This window comes from Phoenix dactylifera, unplaced genomic scaffold (genome assembly GCF_009389715.1).
Source record: "Phoenix dactylifera cultivar Barhee BC4 unplaced genomic scaffold, palm_55x_up_171113_PBpolish2nd_filt_p 000204F, whole genome shotgun sequence".
Taxonomy (NCBI): domain Eukaryota; kingdom Viridiplantae; phylum Streptophyta; class Magnoliopsida; order Arecales; family Arecaceae; genus Phoenix; species Phoenix dactylifera.
The window spans coordinates 837,573-851,909 of NW_024067722.1; the positions used below are offsets into that span (position 1 = coordinate 837,573).

Here is a 14,337-nt window from a genome sequence, read left to right on the forward strand (position 1 = left end):
CTTCTGTATTGCTATTTGTTGTGAAGCATCCTTGACCTGACCATTATATTACCGAACTTTTGTTGCTTATTTGTATAAATTTAGTGCTTATTGTTTTAAACTTAATAGTTATCATTTCAAGGTTACTATTTACCCTGATCATGTAGGTATTTGTTGCTCTGTATTAAGTATTTACTCAAATTTGCAAAGAAGGATGTAGGAGATGAGGTCACTTTTTATGCTCATCTCGTAGACTACAAGTATTTCTTAGCTCCATGTTAGAGTATTTGTTTCCGAACACTAGTTATTTAATCCTTGTTGAATTTCTTTTTATCCTTCTTCATTGCTATTTACGCTGAAGTAGGCCCAACCCAACCAGCATGTTATGGGACTTTTGCTGCTTATTTGTACAGCTTTACGTTTACTATTCTAGACTTACTGTTTAAAATCATTTCAAGTTTATTGTTTTATCCTTGCCATGTAGATCTTGACCACTACATGCTTTGAGTCCTCTCAGATCTGCAAAATAGAAAATCAGAGATGAAACCTCACTTGTTTACTTATCTAGTAAATTGTAAGTCTTTACTTATATGTTAGTATTGATTTCTCAGTACTGACTATTTATTCCTTGCTAGGTGAGGACTATATATATATATATATATATATATATTATATGTGTGCGCGTGTATAGGTCTTGAAGAATACATTAAAGCTATCGATATTTTCAACATCCCGTTAGACATGAGAGAAATATGGAGACGATAAAAAAGAGAGCAGAATTATTTCGAAGAATTTTTTTTTTGCTAGTTTAGGACTTTCTTCAAGGTTGGATCCAAAGTCAGAAGAAATCAACTATAAGAGAAAGAAGAAGAGAGTCCAGAGAAAAATACTGAGAGGAAAATAACTTAAGAAACGGATGAGAGAGATAGCATTTGTAGGGGCAAATGATAATCGGCACAAAAAAAAAAATAAATTTAAACATTTCAATTTTCTCCAAAAATAATAATAATAATTTTTTTTATTTTTTACCTGAGAATTTTTATTTTTTACCTGAGAAGACCATAAATAAAAAAAAGTTTTAAAGGAAGGAGCTTACATTTGAAATCATGTTTTTTTTTGGTATTCTTCAAAATTTATAAAATTTCCAGCCATTGTGATTGTTGATGTGCCTACCAATGTCACACCAGTAGGGGTCTTGGCTAGGATAAGAGTGGGGGTAGGGGCAAAACAAGAAATGAGAGGATAGAGAGAGGAGCTGAGAAGCAAGAGGAAGTCATGCATTAATGGGGGATAGAAGAGAGGGGAGTGGAGCGGAGGAAATAGCGTTGCCGGCAATATTGGAGGTGGAGCGCAGATTAAAGGTGGCGAATGGAAAAAGGAGAGAAGGAGACAAGGAGGCAAGGATTTTTAAAGAGAAATGGAGAGCATGATTTTTGAAGAGAAATGGAGAGAGAAGAGACTAGCAGGAGAGAGAGAGAGAGAGAGAGACAGAGCAAGGAGAGCAAGCAGGAAAGATCCTGCATAGGGGCATCTATATGAGAATCTGTGCGGATGTGTATTTAATCCCACATCGGTTATTTACTTGATAAATATTGGATATTTATTTAGAATCAAGAAATCTAAATAATAACTTTCGGCTAGACATTTTGGATGAGGTACTGGGTTGTTACAAATGGTATCAAAGCGGATTCAACCTATAATTTATATGGACTAGAGAACGAAGACATCAGAGATTGAATAAAGGGAGTATGTGAGGATCCGTACAGTTTCCATCTATTTTATCCGTCTTATTGGGTGATATCCGTTGTGTGCGAGACGTCCCATATTCAGCATGCCAAGTTTCCATGTAGTGCTAACATACCATTATGTTCCCATGAAGGATTTGTGTGCAACATTTGGAAATCAAGGAACATCCAAGGGTTGCAATTTTTGCCGGCTACGGTCACATAGAAAGAGAGGGGAGGGCCATGCTCACATGCTCGAGCTACAAAAAGGCAGGAGAGGGCTCGGTGAGAGATCCAGATTGGCGAAGAAGTAGAGAGAGAACGAAACCAGCGGTGCAAGAAGAGAAGACCACCGGAAAATAAAACCGGAACAAAACGAAGAGCCGCAATTAGAGAAAGAGAGAGAGAAAAAGAAAGCGCCTTCCTCTCTCTCGCCTCCACCCCCATCCCTCGCCTCCTCCCTTCCTCCCTTGCTCCATGGCCGTCTCGCCTTTCCCACTCCTCGTCTTCCTATGCATCGCCTCCGTCTCCTCCCCCCGATCCTCCGCTGCGGCGTCGGCGACGGCGGCGCCTCTCTGCCCTCGATCGGACATTCCCGTCCTCGACGTCGTCAGATCGCAATGCCCTCTCTGGATCGAACCGTCTTCTTCTCTGGAGGTAGGGTTTTGCTTTCCTCCTTGTAGGTGCTTCTACGTATGCCTAAAATCCCCGCCTCTTGTGTATCGATTTCGATTCTCTTTCCGTGGGATTTTGTTTCTCCGAAAAATCGCGGCTTGGTCATGCTTGTTCGATTTCATCGTGGGTAGTTGTTGAAGGGTGGGAGCTTTTTGGAGATTCTTTGGGTTGTTCATGTGGTTTTGATTTTGGGGCTTCTAGGAATTTGGCGTCACGAGGTTTCTTGGATTGAGGTCTTGGTTTCCGCATGAGTGGATTCTATTTCTATAGGTTCTAATTTTATTGGAGTGAATGGGCAAAAGAATCCCACTCCCGGCATGTGCGTATGCGGTTCTTGGTGTCTTAATACTTTTTTTTTGGTAAATATCTTAATACTTTTCATGTTATAGTTTTAGATATTTGGAAAAATTTGGAGTTGGCCGGCAGGGAACATGGAAATCTTCTTGTTACGCCTGAAAACATAATATGGCATGCATTGCTTTAAAGTATAGCTGTTAGAGAAGCATCAAAATCATTCGTGGACTCACCAACCCCTTCTTAATTTTTGTCTCTATAAAAGAGTTTATTTTCATTCTATTTGAGATAGTTTTATTGGGAAGTACGTCTCCTAATAACTCTTGTTTCCCGGATTATGACTGATTTTCCTAATTGTGTTTTTGCAACCATATTCTTTGATACGTGTAATTCCCATGCATGCACAGAAAAAAAAAAAAACTGAATATTTTGCATGAGTCTCATGCTCGCTGTTTAGTTAGCAAAATTTGAGCCTTTTGGATGCCATTATTAGCTATACAAGGATAAGGTGCTAAAACATTTAATTCTAAACTGGAAAATAACTGGCGACATGTTATAGTAGAGTTGAGAAGTGGAGGCTGAGGAAGGATGACAAAAAGACATGAAAAACCAAAGTGGCAACCTAGATTTCATGTCTTACAGTTATTGAGGTACAAGCAACCAGAGACCGAAACATACTAACTTTAGTACTTTCCTTATATAAAAAAGTTGCAGCACCCAGGAACCCCCAAATGGTCAAGATGCGTATGCTGCTGCTATCATGATCTGAAATTTCTTACAGCTTTTTCATGATCTTCTTTTCTAGTTGATCTTTATTTGCTGTTGTGATCAAGCCGGTTATGCACCACGTGCATCATTAGCTTGCCACAACCTTGACCAAATCCAGATTCATCATTATTAACAGCGATAACTTGCTTTCAGATATACATGGACATCATTCTATTGAGTTTTTCTAGAAAATATCTCATTAAATAAAAAGCCTTAGGGGGATTGGAGATTTGGAGTACAGGGCATAAGCCTCAGACAATGTGATTCTAGGGCATTAACTGTCACAGGATACTCCGTACCAGCAGCTATCTCTGCAGAGGGGCATGGAGCTGGACTCCTCTGGCTAAGAATCAGAATAGTCTGACTTCGAACTCTAGAGTTTGGAGAAGAAGAGAGGAATTTCATAGGTTAATATCTTTAAATAGTACACATTTGCCATTTCTTTCAATGCTTAATTTAGTTAGTAGGGGTGTTTCTTATTTTCCAAAGGGATACTGAACACAAACATATAAAGCAATTGGTGTGTCAGAAATCAATGTGATGTTCACATTTCGCTTTGCAGAAGTTAAGTCTTAAGTCGGTGAACCCGGCCAAAAGAAAGCCATGAGGCTTTAAGGTCCGAGCTATTAAGATTGAAGATGTGCTTCTAAAACAAGATGAAACGCTTGTAAAAATATCGAGATTGTTCCACTGATTCTTTTGTTTATATTGTTTCTTTGTATTATACATGCATTTCTTTGTCACATGACCATATAATAGACTTCCCATGAATGAAAAGAGAAACAAACTACTTTTGTCACATTGCTCATTTTATTATGCTTTAAATCATATATGTAGTTAATAAACATACAAATGGTTTTCATGAATTTCCTTATTTAGACAAGGTTAATATGCTAAAACCAAGGTTTGCCAAATCGGTGCGTATCACCCTGTCTTGGTACCAAACCGAAACTTAGTATGGAGGGCATACCAAGTCTCGTTACTCTGAACTGATCCCTATGCCATGCATATTGATACTATACTAGCATGATATTTGTACGGGGTTCGGTACCTAGATGGCAACCTTAGCTAAAATGTTCAATCCTCATTTAGAAACCACCGGCAGCATGCTCTTGTACAGTTGAGAAGAGATGATGGTGAAATAGAGATTTGGACAAAAATAGTACATTTTATTTCATCTTCCTCAAATATCATATTACCATTTTAATTTTCCATTTTAGTATTTATGAAGTTGGAGATTCAACTCCAGCTAAGTTATGACCTCCCCCAACAATGAGGTTCTTTTCTACTCTCAGAAATTTAAATCGGAGCTTTAATACCTCTGTCCTTATATATCAAAGTTCGACATCCAAGCACCCCATAGATGATCAGAACACTATGCTGCTGCCAGATTGACTTAAGGATGCTTTGGGGCCACCAAAGCTTATTTTAAGCATTATCATTGGTGTATTTAGATGCATTGTTTAATGTCATAATGACATGTTCGGGATGGATCATGCCTGAGCTTATAATAATTTATTCTTGCTAATCTTAATAGGTGTTGCTATTGGGCTGACCATTTGCATTTCATATGAGTTGTTCAGGCATCAGCTGAGTCAAATTTCAAGTTAATGCATTATTAATAGTATGGATATTCTCTCTTTGTATGTAAATGGTTTCATTTTTTTAAAAAGATTTTTGAAAGATATCCTCCCAGCATTTTTGCACTACACCATTCATATCAGGTATTCTGGTGTTATGTGTATTTTACTTTTTTGATGCAATTTGCTTTCAATAAGGAAAATATGAATTATTTGGCAGTACATGTTTCATTCATTAGTTATATCCAATGCTGTTAAGATCGGGATTGACTCATAAATCATGGAGGGGGCTAGGCCGGATTGGATTGGACCGTGATTTGGACTGTAGATCATAAAATTTTTCTGATTTCTTTGAGAAAGTCTTAAATATAAAAGAAAGCAAAAATTGAAATATGACTTAACTATAAAGTGGATGAATGAAGAGTCAAAGGCATATATACAACAAGTCCAGTTCACTAATTTAGGTCTATATATTTAGTATTGATAATGAAACAAACATTCTGTTTGGTTTTTAAGGTATTTATATAATACACCATCATGATTTAATTATCCTTTTATGTAGAGTGCTATAGAATAAACAAGGATAGGCCTTTAACATATGGCTGTATTTTTTAACTGTAAACTCCAATAACAGACTTTTATTTCACTATCTCGGATTTATTAGTGTTAAGTAATTTAAGAATCACGTAGTCAAATAAAATCTAGAAAATGGACCTCCACATGATGTAAATGTAATAACATAATCATACTGGATCCTGTGATCCAGAAGAATGTATAGTTCTTCACTTGGATCTAAATCTTGTGATCCTAAACTAATCCTGATCCAAGGATAGGATCCGGTTCATTTAGGGCCATTTTGATTTGTATCATAATATCGGAATCATGAATTATAAGATTTTAACAACAATGGTTATATTTTACAAACAGAAATTTTATCACCACCAGAATGTAAGATTGCTATCATAGTTTCTCAAATTGAAGGAATGATGCTTGATAGGCTATGGTTTATAATTTCATTATCGGATCATTGGAAACACAAATATACAATATTCATTATTATGTCACTGATACCAATAAATTCTTAATGTTGACCATTTCTTGCCTATTCTAGCTGATGTCCTGCACTGTTGCTATTGTTTGTTGATATTTTCAGCCTTAATTGGTCCGAGTGTAGATTGAATGGTTTGCCAGAACAGTTGTACTTTGGAGTTCTTTACCGTCTTGGGACTCTAATGTTACGTGATGCCTTGACCTGAACTTAGAGATTTTTTGCAATTTTCTACTCTTAATTTGGAAGATGCTTCCTTTTCATCTTCTGCTATATGTCTATTTCTTCTTGTAATTTTGTTTATTTCTTTTATTTTCTTTCTATAAGTAATCTTCTGTTTCTTTTGTATAACAAATCTTATAATTTGAGATCTGGGTCAACCCACCACCAACAACATATAATCGGTCAGGTCAACTCCAAACCTGTTATTCATAAAAACCCATTTGAACAGCTTGGGACAGAGATCGGATGGCCAGCAGGTGAACCAGTTCCATATTTAAAGGCATACTCTCCATCTCTTAGCCCCCCAATCCTCAAGTGTGCGTCACAGATGTGAAAACAAATGGTTTCAATCATGTTATGTCATTGATCATGTTGTGAAGTGCCTTTTTATGGTCAAAGATGCTAAGCTAGCAACTTGGCACATTCGCTCTCACTTGGTTTATTTGCTCATTTGGCCTCTAGCTCCCCCAACTATGTACTAGACCAGATTAACTATTTGTGTACCAATATTATAACAAACTTATGCATATTACATGCACATATACAAAAGGTTTATTTTTATAAGCTAGATAAAATGTATTAAGTATAGGTTGTTAAGACTTAAATAATCTCTTATTGATTTTAAAAATTAAAATTGAATTTGAGAACATTCCCAATGCTTGACCCAAGCCCCAGCAGTCTTAGGAGCTATTATAAGAATGGAGCTCGATAATTTGATTTATCTATCTTTAAAGGAAAGGGCTTTGTGTTTCCCTACCTCTCTAACTCCAAGAGGCCAACATGCTCAACCTTTTTCTCTTCCTAAGCTATTTTTCTTTCTTTCCCAGTTTTACCCTTTTCAATGGTACAGCCTAATAAAACGAGAGCATATTTATTGCCAATCTATTTTATTCATAATTTGACTAGAGAGTTGGACTAAATATGTCTCCAATTAAATCATAGTAGAAGTCCATCATTTGATGCATCAGTCATTCATAATTCGCTCTAAACTAAGAAACTTCGTGCACTGATATCACAACCATCAGAAAGGAATCATGTGTGACATTGTTCACATAAATAAAAGGAAATGGAATCTTCAGTGTTTTAAAAATGCGGTGCATAAGGCTGCATATGCGGCTGTAGATGCGGTTGCAGTCCCTTGACCATAGCGCACTGCGTATATGCGGTTACTACATGCAATCATTCTGCATAAAGGCCGAAGGGAGTCCACCTAATACTATGCTGCCGTACTTGTGGCTCATTTAGCATTTTATGGCTGCATATGTGGCCCACTTAGCATTATGGGGCCAACTATGTAGCCCACTCTAATATGGTCCTGTTCGGATGGAGTATGTTCGGACTAATGATTAGGTTGGATTTAGGTTTCCATTATGTTATAATTATTGTTATTGGTATTAACTAATAGGCAGTAATTGTTAGTTGTTATTGCTATTAATATTGATATTGTTTGCCCAAAAAAATATTGCTATTATTATTATTATTTTTATTGCCCTTATATATTTTATTTATTTTATATAATTAAAAAAATACTATCCATATATGCACTTGTATATGTAGCCTGTATAATGCATATGCACTTTATGGTCCCTTAATGCATCTGCTTTTTAAGCTGGAGGTATAGAATGCAATTAATTAGTGGCAGTGCAGTCCAGAAAGTTTAGGTTATCCATTGGGAGAATGTTTTGACTTTCCAACTATTCAGGAAATAAATGAAGAACATTTTAAAGATACTTTCATGTCCACATTAGTTTGTCTATGGTTTCTCGTTGTTTTTGCTCTGTCTTGTTCCGTTGTTTCCGCTGAGATCCCCTCCAGTAGTCCTGAGAGAGTATACTTTTCTTTTGACATGGTTTGTTTGACTTGGTTAAAAATGAGATGGTTGTTTTTGAAGTGGTTTCTGTAAGTTAACTTTGAATGCTTGTTTTTCGGGGCAAGATCAACCATAAGCAGACTCATCTCTAAGCCTTGTTGTCATATTGTTAGATATTTCAAATATACAAAATATCTTTGTTTTGGTTATTCCTTATGTGCAATAATCACTTCAAGTTGCCTTGTTCTTGAGATTATCAGAGGACTGTCAAGTTTATACCAAACATCACAATGCAAACTGAAATGTAGTTGGCCTATAATCAACTTTTTTCCTTTTATTTCCTGTTTCCCTTTCATATAATAGGGAGTTGGTTTTGCAAGGCACCTTTCCATGGTATCTTTATCAACAGCAAGCTGCAGTTTTCATATTAATGATAATGAATTTATGTGCAAGGTTACTTTGCAACTCTTTTGTTGGTTATGGAGAGATCTGAAGTTACTCTTTTTTTGAAGGTGAATGGTGAGACACTTGAGCAAGAGTTGAGTCACAGCCAGAGAAGTGCGTATTACTCTGTTTTCTTCTACGCCTCATGGTGCCCATTCTCCAGCAACACTCGACCCATTTTTGATGCCCTCAGCTCCATTTTTCCTCAAATAAAACACTTAGCAGTTGAACAATCTTCTTCCATGCCAAGGTACGTGTAAAGTTATTGTACCTGTAATGTTTGTTGCATTAAAATATACATGATCGGTTTTCTGAGCACGACATTTTCTCACATGCCATGCAGTGTATTCTCAAGATATGGGATTCACAGTTTTCCAGCTATACTATTAGCCAATAGGACAGTGATGGTTCGATACCGTGGCTCAAAAGACCTCAACTCTCTTGTGAGTTTCTACAAGAAAACTACAGGTGGATCCCTTGTGCTTTTCTAAATTTCTTCCAATTGATTTGTCTTAATCCACATAATTCACGTCTGTTGTTTATGACTCTATAATCTGTATTCAAAAGTTACTTAAACTTGAAGGCAAACCAGAAGCAGATCTTTGAGTATGCCAACTGGCTCAGTTGGTAAAGTCACCGGTGTAGTCTGTCTTCAAGAGTTTTCAAAACTTGAAGGCAAACGAGAAGCTATATCTTTGAGTCCGCCAACTGGCTTGGTTGGTAAAGTCACTGGGTGTCGACACCCAGTGACCTGGGTTCTAGAGCTGCCCTTACATGATTTGTGGCAGGTTCTTGCAACCTTGCACTCAAGGCAGGGTTTTTATCTCTCGTTTTGCTTAGGGTACAAGAGTGATTTGATTGGCCTGAAACAAACAGTGTCCTGGTTTAACTTAAGTTGTATTGGTGGTCATAGATAACCTGTTTCTGTTCTTCTTATACTCATAAACAGTCCGAGATTCAGAATTTTCTGGATCTTTATAACTTCCATGTGATGCACGCATCAGCTGATGGAAGAAAGGTCATCAGACTGTTTCTGAAACCCTTCCAGGTACATCTCATTCTTATCTGCACTTATACTCTTCTGCTTTCCGGATGCAGGTTTTGATCCTGTTTCATTTTTTGCTGTTGAACCGCCCAGCAGTTCAAGAAATGCAAGATCCCTCTGGCCAGTGGAGGGATCTGCAAAGGAACTGATAGCCCACGAACCTTACATCGCAATTAGTTTTCTTTTTATCTGTCTAAAGGCAATCCTGCGGTTCTTCCCTGTGATCTTCATCCACCTCAGAGCTTTCTGGGTTTCACTCGCCTGGCATCTGAACTTGGGGATCCTGGGCGAATGGAGCCAGCTTTTGGAGCGAGCACAACATGTATTTGATATCAAGAAACTGTGGAGCAGGCTTAGGCTCTGCAATAAGTCAAAGAACTTTCAGAAGGGGGCGAACAATGCTCGGGCCTGGGCTTCATCCGTTGCTTCTGTCTCACTGGGCGACTCGTCTGCCTCAAGAGTGACCCCTCCAGGCTCATGATTTTATCCTCATTTAATCAAAGCAATGGGTGGTTGGAGTAGTCTTCATGTTCTCAAGGAGCAAATTAATCTCATCAGTTTCCTCGTGTTATGTATCACTGTTTGTACCTGTTCCTCTTCGGTTTTGGGATTAGGGACATGGGGAAGCATCATAGCATGTAAATCTTTGGGAACGTCATCTTTTTGTATATTAAATATATTGTGGAAAGAAAAAGCATTTAAATTTATGAGCTATCATATGCTATATCATTCTTGTGTGGCTGAAAGTAACTTTCATTGATGTTTGACGTACATACTTATATTAATTATATAAGTTTTTTGATAGCCGGTTTATGATTTCATGATATGTGCATCGATTTCTTGTGGTTTTCAAATTCATATTACTATTGTATTGGTATGGATGTATAGAGATTTTTACTGGGCTATAAATTTCACTTCCTTTTTTTTTCTCTTTTCAGAGCCGCAGGACACATAGACTTGGAAGGGTTGGGGGCAGAGTTCGAGTGTTAGAGTCATTAGTCAGTTAGATAGTTTACTTTGATATTGTTGAACATTAAAAGTTTTTGTAATTAAATCAAATTGATTATCTAAACATGTTAGATTTGTCTATTTAAATTAATTAAATTATTTGTGAAGTTATCAGATTTTTGTTCATCATAGGCCTTGCATAATCTTTAGGGTACTACTCTAGAGCTCATATGGGGACAAGGCATGACAATTCCTTGTTATGGGGACAATTCAATTTAAGTTGCTAGAGATGCATAAATTAAACCAATGTTTAGTGGATACGCTTATTGCATGAATACAAGAGAGGGATCTATTTTTCCTTACGATGCCAAAAGGAAAAGCTACTTAAATCAAATCAAGTCAAGCCAAACTGGCACAAATGGAAGCCAACGAGCCGCTACATGGGACAGCAGAAAGGATGAGGTTTTGGTTGATCTGGGGAGTAGGCATACAATTAGTATTCTTCCTTGACCGAAATCCGGCATTAACAACTTGTCTTTGTAACGGAGCCCGAGTTATTAATGTGGTAATTAAGTAGTACATATCAAGAGATAGAAATTTAGTGACCGCATTTTACTCTCTTCCGCACGACGCACGGTGCATTTTATCATTTAATAAGCAAAATACACATACTTTCGCAATCATGCAACTCGTGCCCACATTTGGGTCTAATTCTTCCAATGGTGGCGTCTGTCTCACACCGCACGTCCAGTTCGGGGTTTCTACGGACAATTGGGACTTTTCCCAGGACCCCCATAGAAGAAGTGAGTTCCCAAATCTTCGGAATTGGGGGCTCGGACCACATCATAGCAGTTGGGTGATTCAGCGATTAAGGTAATCTCTGGAGGTTGTTTTATATTTAAGGACTCGTCAAGTATGTGAATGTTCCCGCACAAACTCGCCTTGCGCAAACCTTCTTTTCCAAAATGGCCACTGCCCATCACTGTAGAGGTGTGCTCACTACTTATATTTAAGTTTATAATCTCTGCTCAAATGCTTGACTAAGGAAGCAGGCCAGTAGCCGATGTCCAACTTGTTCCCAAATTGTAACCACCAATTCCCTGTTTTTTGATCCTGACAAATGCAGACCATATAAATATTTATTATTATGTATAGGTGAAAAGTAAAAATGTAATTGAATAAACCTACTGTAATTTTTCTACACTGTGATTTTGCCAGTGTGCACAAGAAATAACGAAGAACGAGTGGTATCCTTTGTTCCTTCCTGGTGTTTTCGTATAAAAATCATGCGAGCATTGTTTTTACCTTATAGACAACAACAAGAATACCATATTGCTGACCATCATAGTTAGAAACGGGCTTGAGGGAGGAGCCCAACGCTACCTTGTTGCTGACTTGAACAAACGCAGAGCAGAGCAGGTTGTAGCAGCCTGTTTGACGATACCGATCATTCTGAAATTTTATAGAACAGTATTAGAAGCCACCTAATTTTTATCAAAAAGAAGGATGTCCATGGCACCTCATTAATTAGCTTCATATAATTGAAGAAAACACAGCAAAAAAGCTCAAGAAAAAGACAGTCCAATTATTACTATTTTGTTTTAAAAAAAACTCATGGAAGGCAAGGTAGGAGAGAACAAGAACACGAGGAAAGAAGAAATTAATAGAAAGAACTCATAGAGGACAAGAAAAAATGAGGGAATATTTACTTACAGTCCAGTAAGTAAATAGTCTCGTTCTATTATCTCCATACAGATTTGGATATACCTGATATTTTTTCATACCAAAGAGCAGCCAGCTAAAGTTAATGCAGGAAGAGAAGAGAGGACTTTCATAATTCCACATAATTAAAACTGCATTCAGTTTAGTTAAAATTAAAACAATAGCATACATGCCATCCAGCTTCGACGGTATTGAGAAATTCCCGAGGTCCCCCAAACAACCAGAGCTGAGTATTGCTGAACTCGAGGGGATCATGGACATATGGGTTCCACACACTCATGAATACCGACGTCCCATAGTGCTGTCCATTCGCAACAGCAAACGAATGCTGCTCAAAATGACCCACTAACAAACGTAAATGAGAAAGGCCAAGGAGAAGAGGAAGGAAATGGAAAAGTAACTAAGAGCTACTTCCAAAGCTGCTCATTTTTCATATATTTTCGAGAGTACATACCTCATGTATATAGCCATCATGCGATACAGAAACATCATTAGGTATTGCACCGTGGCTTTTCTTCCCATATCTTTCGATGGAGCTGGCCCTCAGCAAATCATCCTTTCTCGTCCTTCTAATAGGGATGGTGTCCTTGGGGCACCTCCCATTTTGATGCCAAAGCTGAGATATGGAGCTAGTTTTCTTTTCTAATACTACCTTGTTCGCGTCATATAGGCTAAATGGGTTGAAACTTGGTCTCATCTGAAAATTTTGCATAAAGTGGAGGCAAAGTAAAGAGATCATCAGGTGTAAACATTAAGTGAAAGGGGTAGAATTTGCAAAGAAGAGAGAGTGAGGGGGAAAAAGAGCATACCTGGATAGTGTGGTTTTTGAGAAAAGGATGATCAAAGGCAGGCTAATGAGAGATATGGACACAGTCTATGATATCTCCATCTGGGCTCTTTTTTTAAGAATAAAACAAATTAACACTAAAACAAATTAAACCAGAAATTAAGACTCATTGTAGTGCAAATTGCTACACGTACATAAGTATAATAGAAGAGGAAGTTTATTAGATATTAATTAGGATTGTACCGAACGAATAAAGTACCATAAGAACTTTTATTTTTTTTTTATGTACTTTTGGTACAATGGCGCCTTACACAGCACGCAGCCATTTTTTGATAAAAAAGTGAGATAGAATAAAATAAAAACATTTTTTTTTAAATTTTTGATAACCGTCCTTTACTTGCAAATTTTAGTTGAAGAGAACTAATATGCAAAAGAAATAGGAGAACTAATTTGAGAATAAGAAATATCTAGGAAGAAAAGTAAAAACTATGAAAGTGTACTTGAGACCATACCAATAACAGAGAGTAAAAAACTAACAAACTGGAATAAGAGCATAGCTCAAGAATTTTTAATTTCCAAAGAATTACAAGGAACAATTTTTCCTTTATAAATCGGATGACACTACCACGAGTAAACGAAAGATATCAACTTTTTTTTTAAAGGAGGACAACAAAATTCCTGATTAAAAACAAATCAAAAGTTGTAATTTTGGTTTAAGAAATCATGCAAGCATTTTACAGAAATAGGTTTTGCTATAACGCTTTATAAAATGTTATAATATTTTTATAAATTTTACCATTCATTGTATGATCCAAATTTTCCTCGACGGGGAAGTTGCTATGAGTGGGCACGGACTTACCTCCGGCGAGCTCTCTCGGCCGGATCAACGGTGACATTTCCGAGCAATCCCCCATGGTAATATACTCAAAAATCCTCTCAAAATTAGCAGCAGACTTGATAATCCATGGGGAGTCTTGAAGGAGGGATGAGGTCCCTTAAATAGACATGCAACTAGGGTTTCCTAGCCTTCGACAAAGTCCAAGAGGTGCCGAAGTCAGTCTCCTCTTCTGACTCAAATAGGGGAACATCGTTCCCTTCTTCTTCCTTTTTTTTTTCTCTCTTTCGGCCTATTTCTATAATGGGTGGGGCCAAAGGGCTGGGTCTTACCTATACAGGTGATTGAAGGGCTGTGAGGGCAGGATCAGTGAGATGCGGTGAGGGAGAGGGCATACATCCCTCTCCGAGGCGTTGCTAATGAACGACTATCTATCCTGAAGAAATGGCGCACCAT

At 37.5% G+C, this 14,337-nt stretch overlaps 2 protein-coding genes across 5 annotated transcripts; one reads left to right on the forward strand and one right to left on the reverse strand.

The window, feature by feature from the left end:
- The first annotated feature begins 1,996 nt into the window (after positions 1-1,996).
- On the forward strand, positions 1,997-10,303 carry LOC103717646 (5'-adenylylsulfate reductase-like 5). The gene is made up of 4 exons (XM_008806107.3): positions 1,997-2,360; positions 8,613-8,794; positions 8,888-9,012; positions 9,643-10,303. Exons 1-4 carry the CDS (start codon positions 2,181-2,183, stop codon positions 10,068-10,070), a joined length of 915 nt encoding a protein of 304 aa, XP_008804329.2. The 5' UTR covers positions 1,997-2,180; the 3' UTR covers positions 10,071-10,303.
- A 943-nt stretch (positions 10,304-11,246) lies between these two features.
- On the reverse strand, positions 11,247-14,173 carry LOC103717664. Of its 4 annotated transcripts, none has more exons than XM_026808657.2 (6): positions 13,906-14,173; positions 12,714-13,155; positions 12,429-12,587; positions 12,251-12,304; positions 11,843-11,989; positions 11,247-11,650 (listed from the first exon to the last, which is right to left on the reverse strand). In XM_026808657.2, the coding sequence occupies exons 2-6, from the start codon at positions 12,996-12,998 to the stop codon at positions 11,537-11,539; spliced, it is 759 nt and encodes a 252-aa protein (XP_026664458.2). In that variant the 5' UTR covers positions 12,999-13,155; positions 13,906-14,173; the 3' UTR covers positions 11,247-11,536. The 4 variants fall into 4 exon arrangements, with proteins under 4 accessions (XP_026664458.2, XP_026664460.2, XP_017700800.3 ...); XM_026808659.2 differs by having other exon boundaries at positions 12,714-12,956; positions 13,069-14,173; XM_017845311.3 differs by having other exon boundaries at positions 11,921-11,989; positions 12,714-14,173.
- Between the last annotated feature and the right edge of the window lie 164 nt (positions 14,174-14,337).

Coding starts and splice junctions, on each gene's coding strand:
- LOC103717646 (XM_008806107.3), top strand. CDS start 2,181: ATGGCCGTCTCGCCTTTCCCACTCCTCGTCTTCCTATGCATCGCCTCC. Junction 8,795..8,887: donor CAATCTTCTTCCATGCCAAG/GTACGTGTAAAG, acceptor CATGCCATGCAG/TGTATTCTCAAGATATGGGA. Junction 9,013..9,642: donor TTTCTACAAGAAAACTACAG/GTGGATCCCTTG, acceptor TTCCGGATGCAG/GTTTTGATCCTGTTTCATTT.
- LOC103717664 (XM_026808657.2), bottom strand. CDS start 12,998: ATGATCTCTTTACTTTGCCTCCACTTTATGCAAAATTTTCAGATGAGA. Junction 11,990..12,250: donor GACTATTTACTTACTGGACT/GTAAGTAAATAT, acceptor ATAAAATTTCAG/AATGATCGGTATCGTCAAAC. Junction 11,651..11,842: donor TTCTTGTTGTTGTCTATAAG/GTAAAAACAATG, acceptor TGCATTTGTCAG/GATCAAAAAACAGGGAATTG.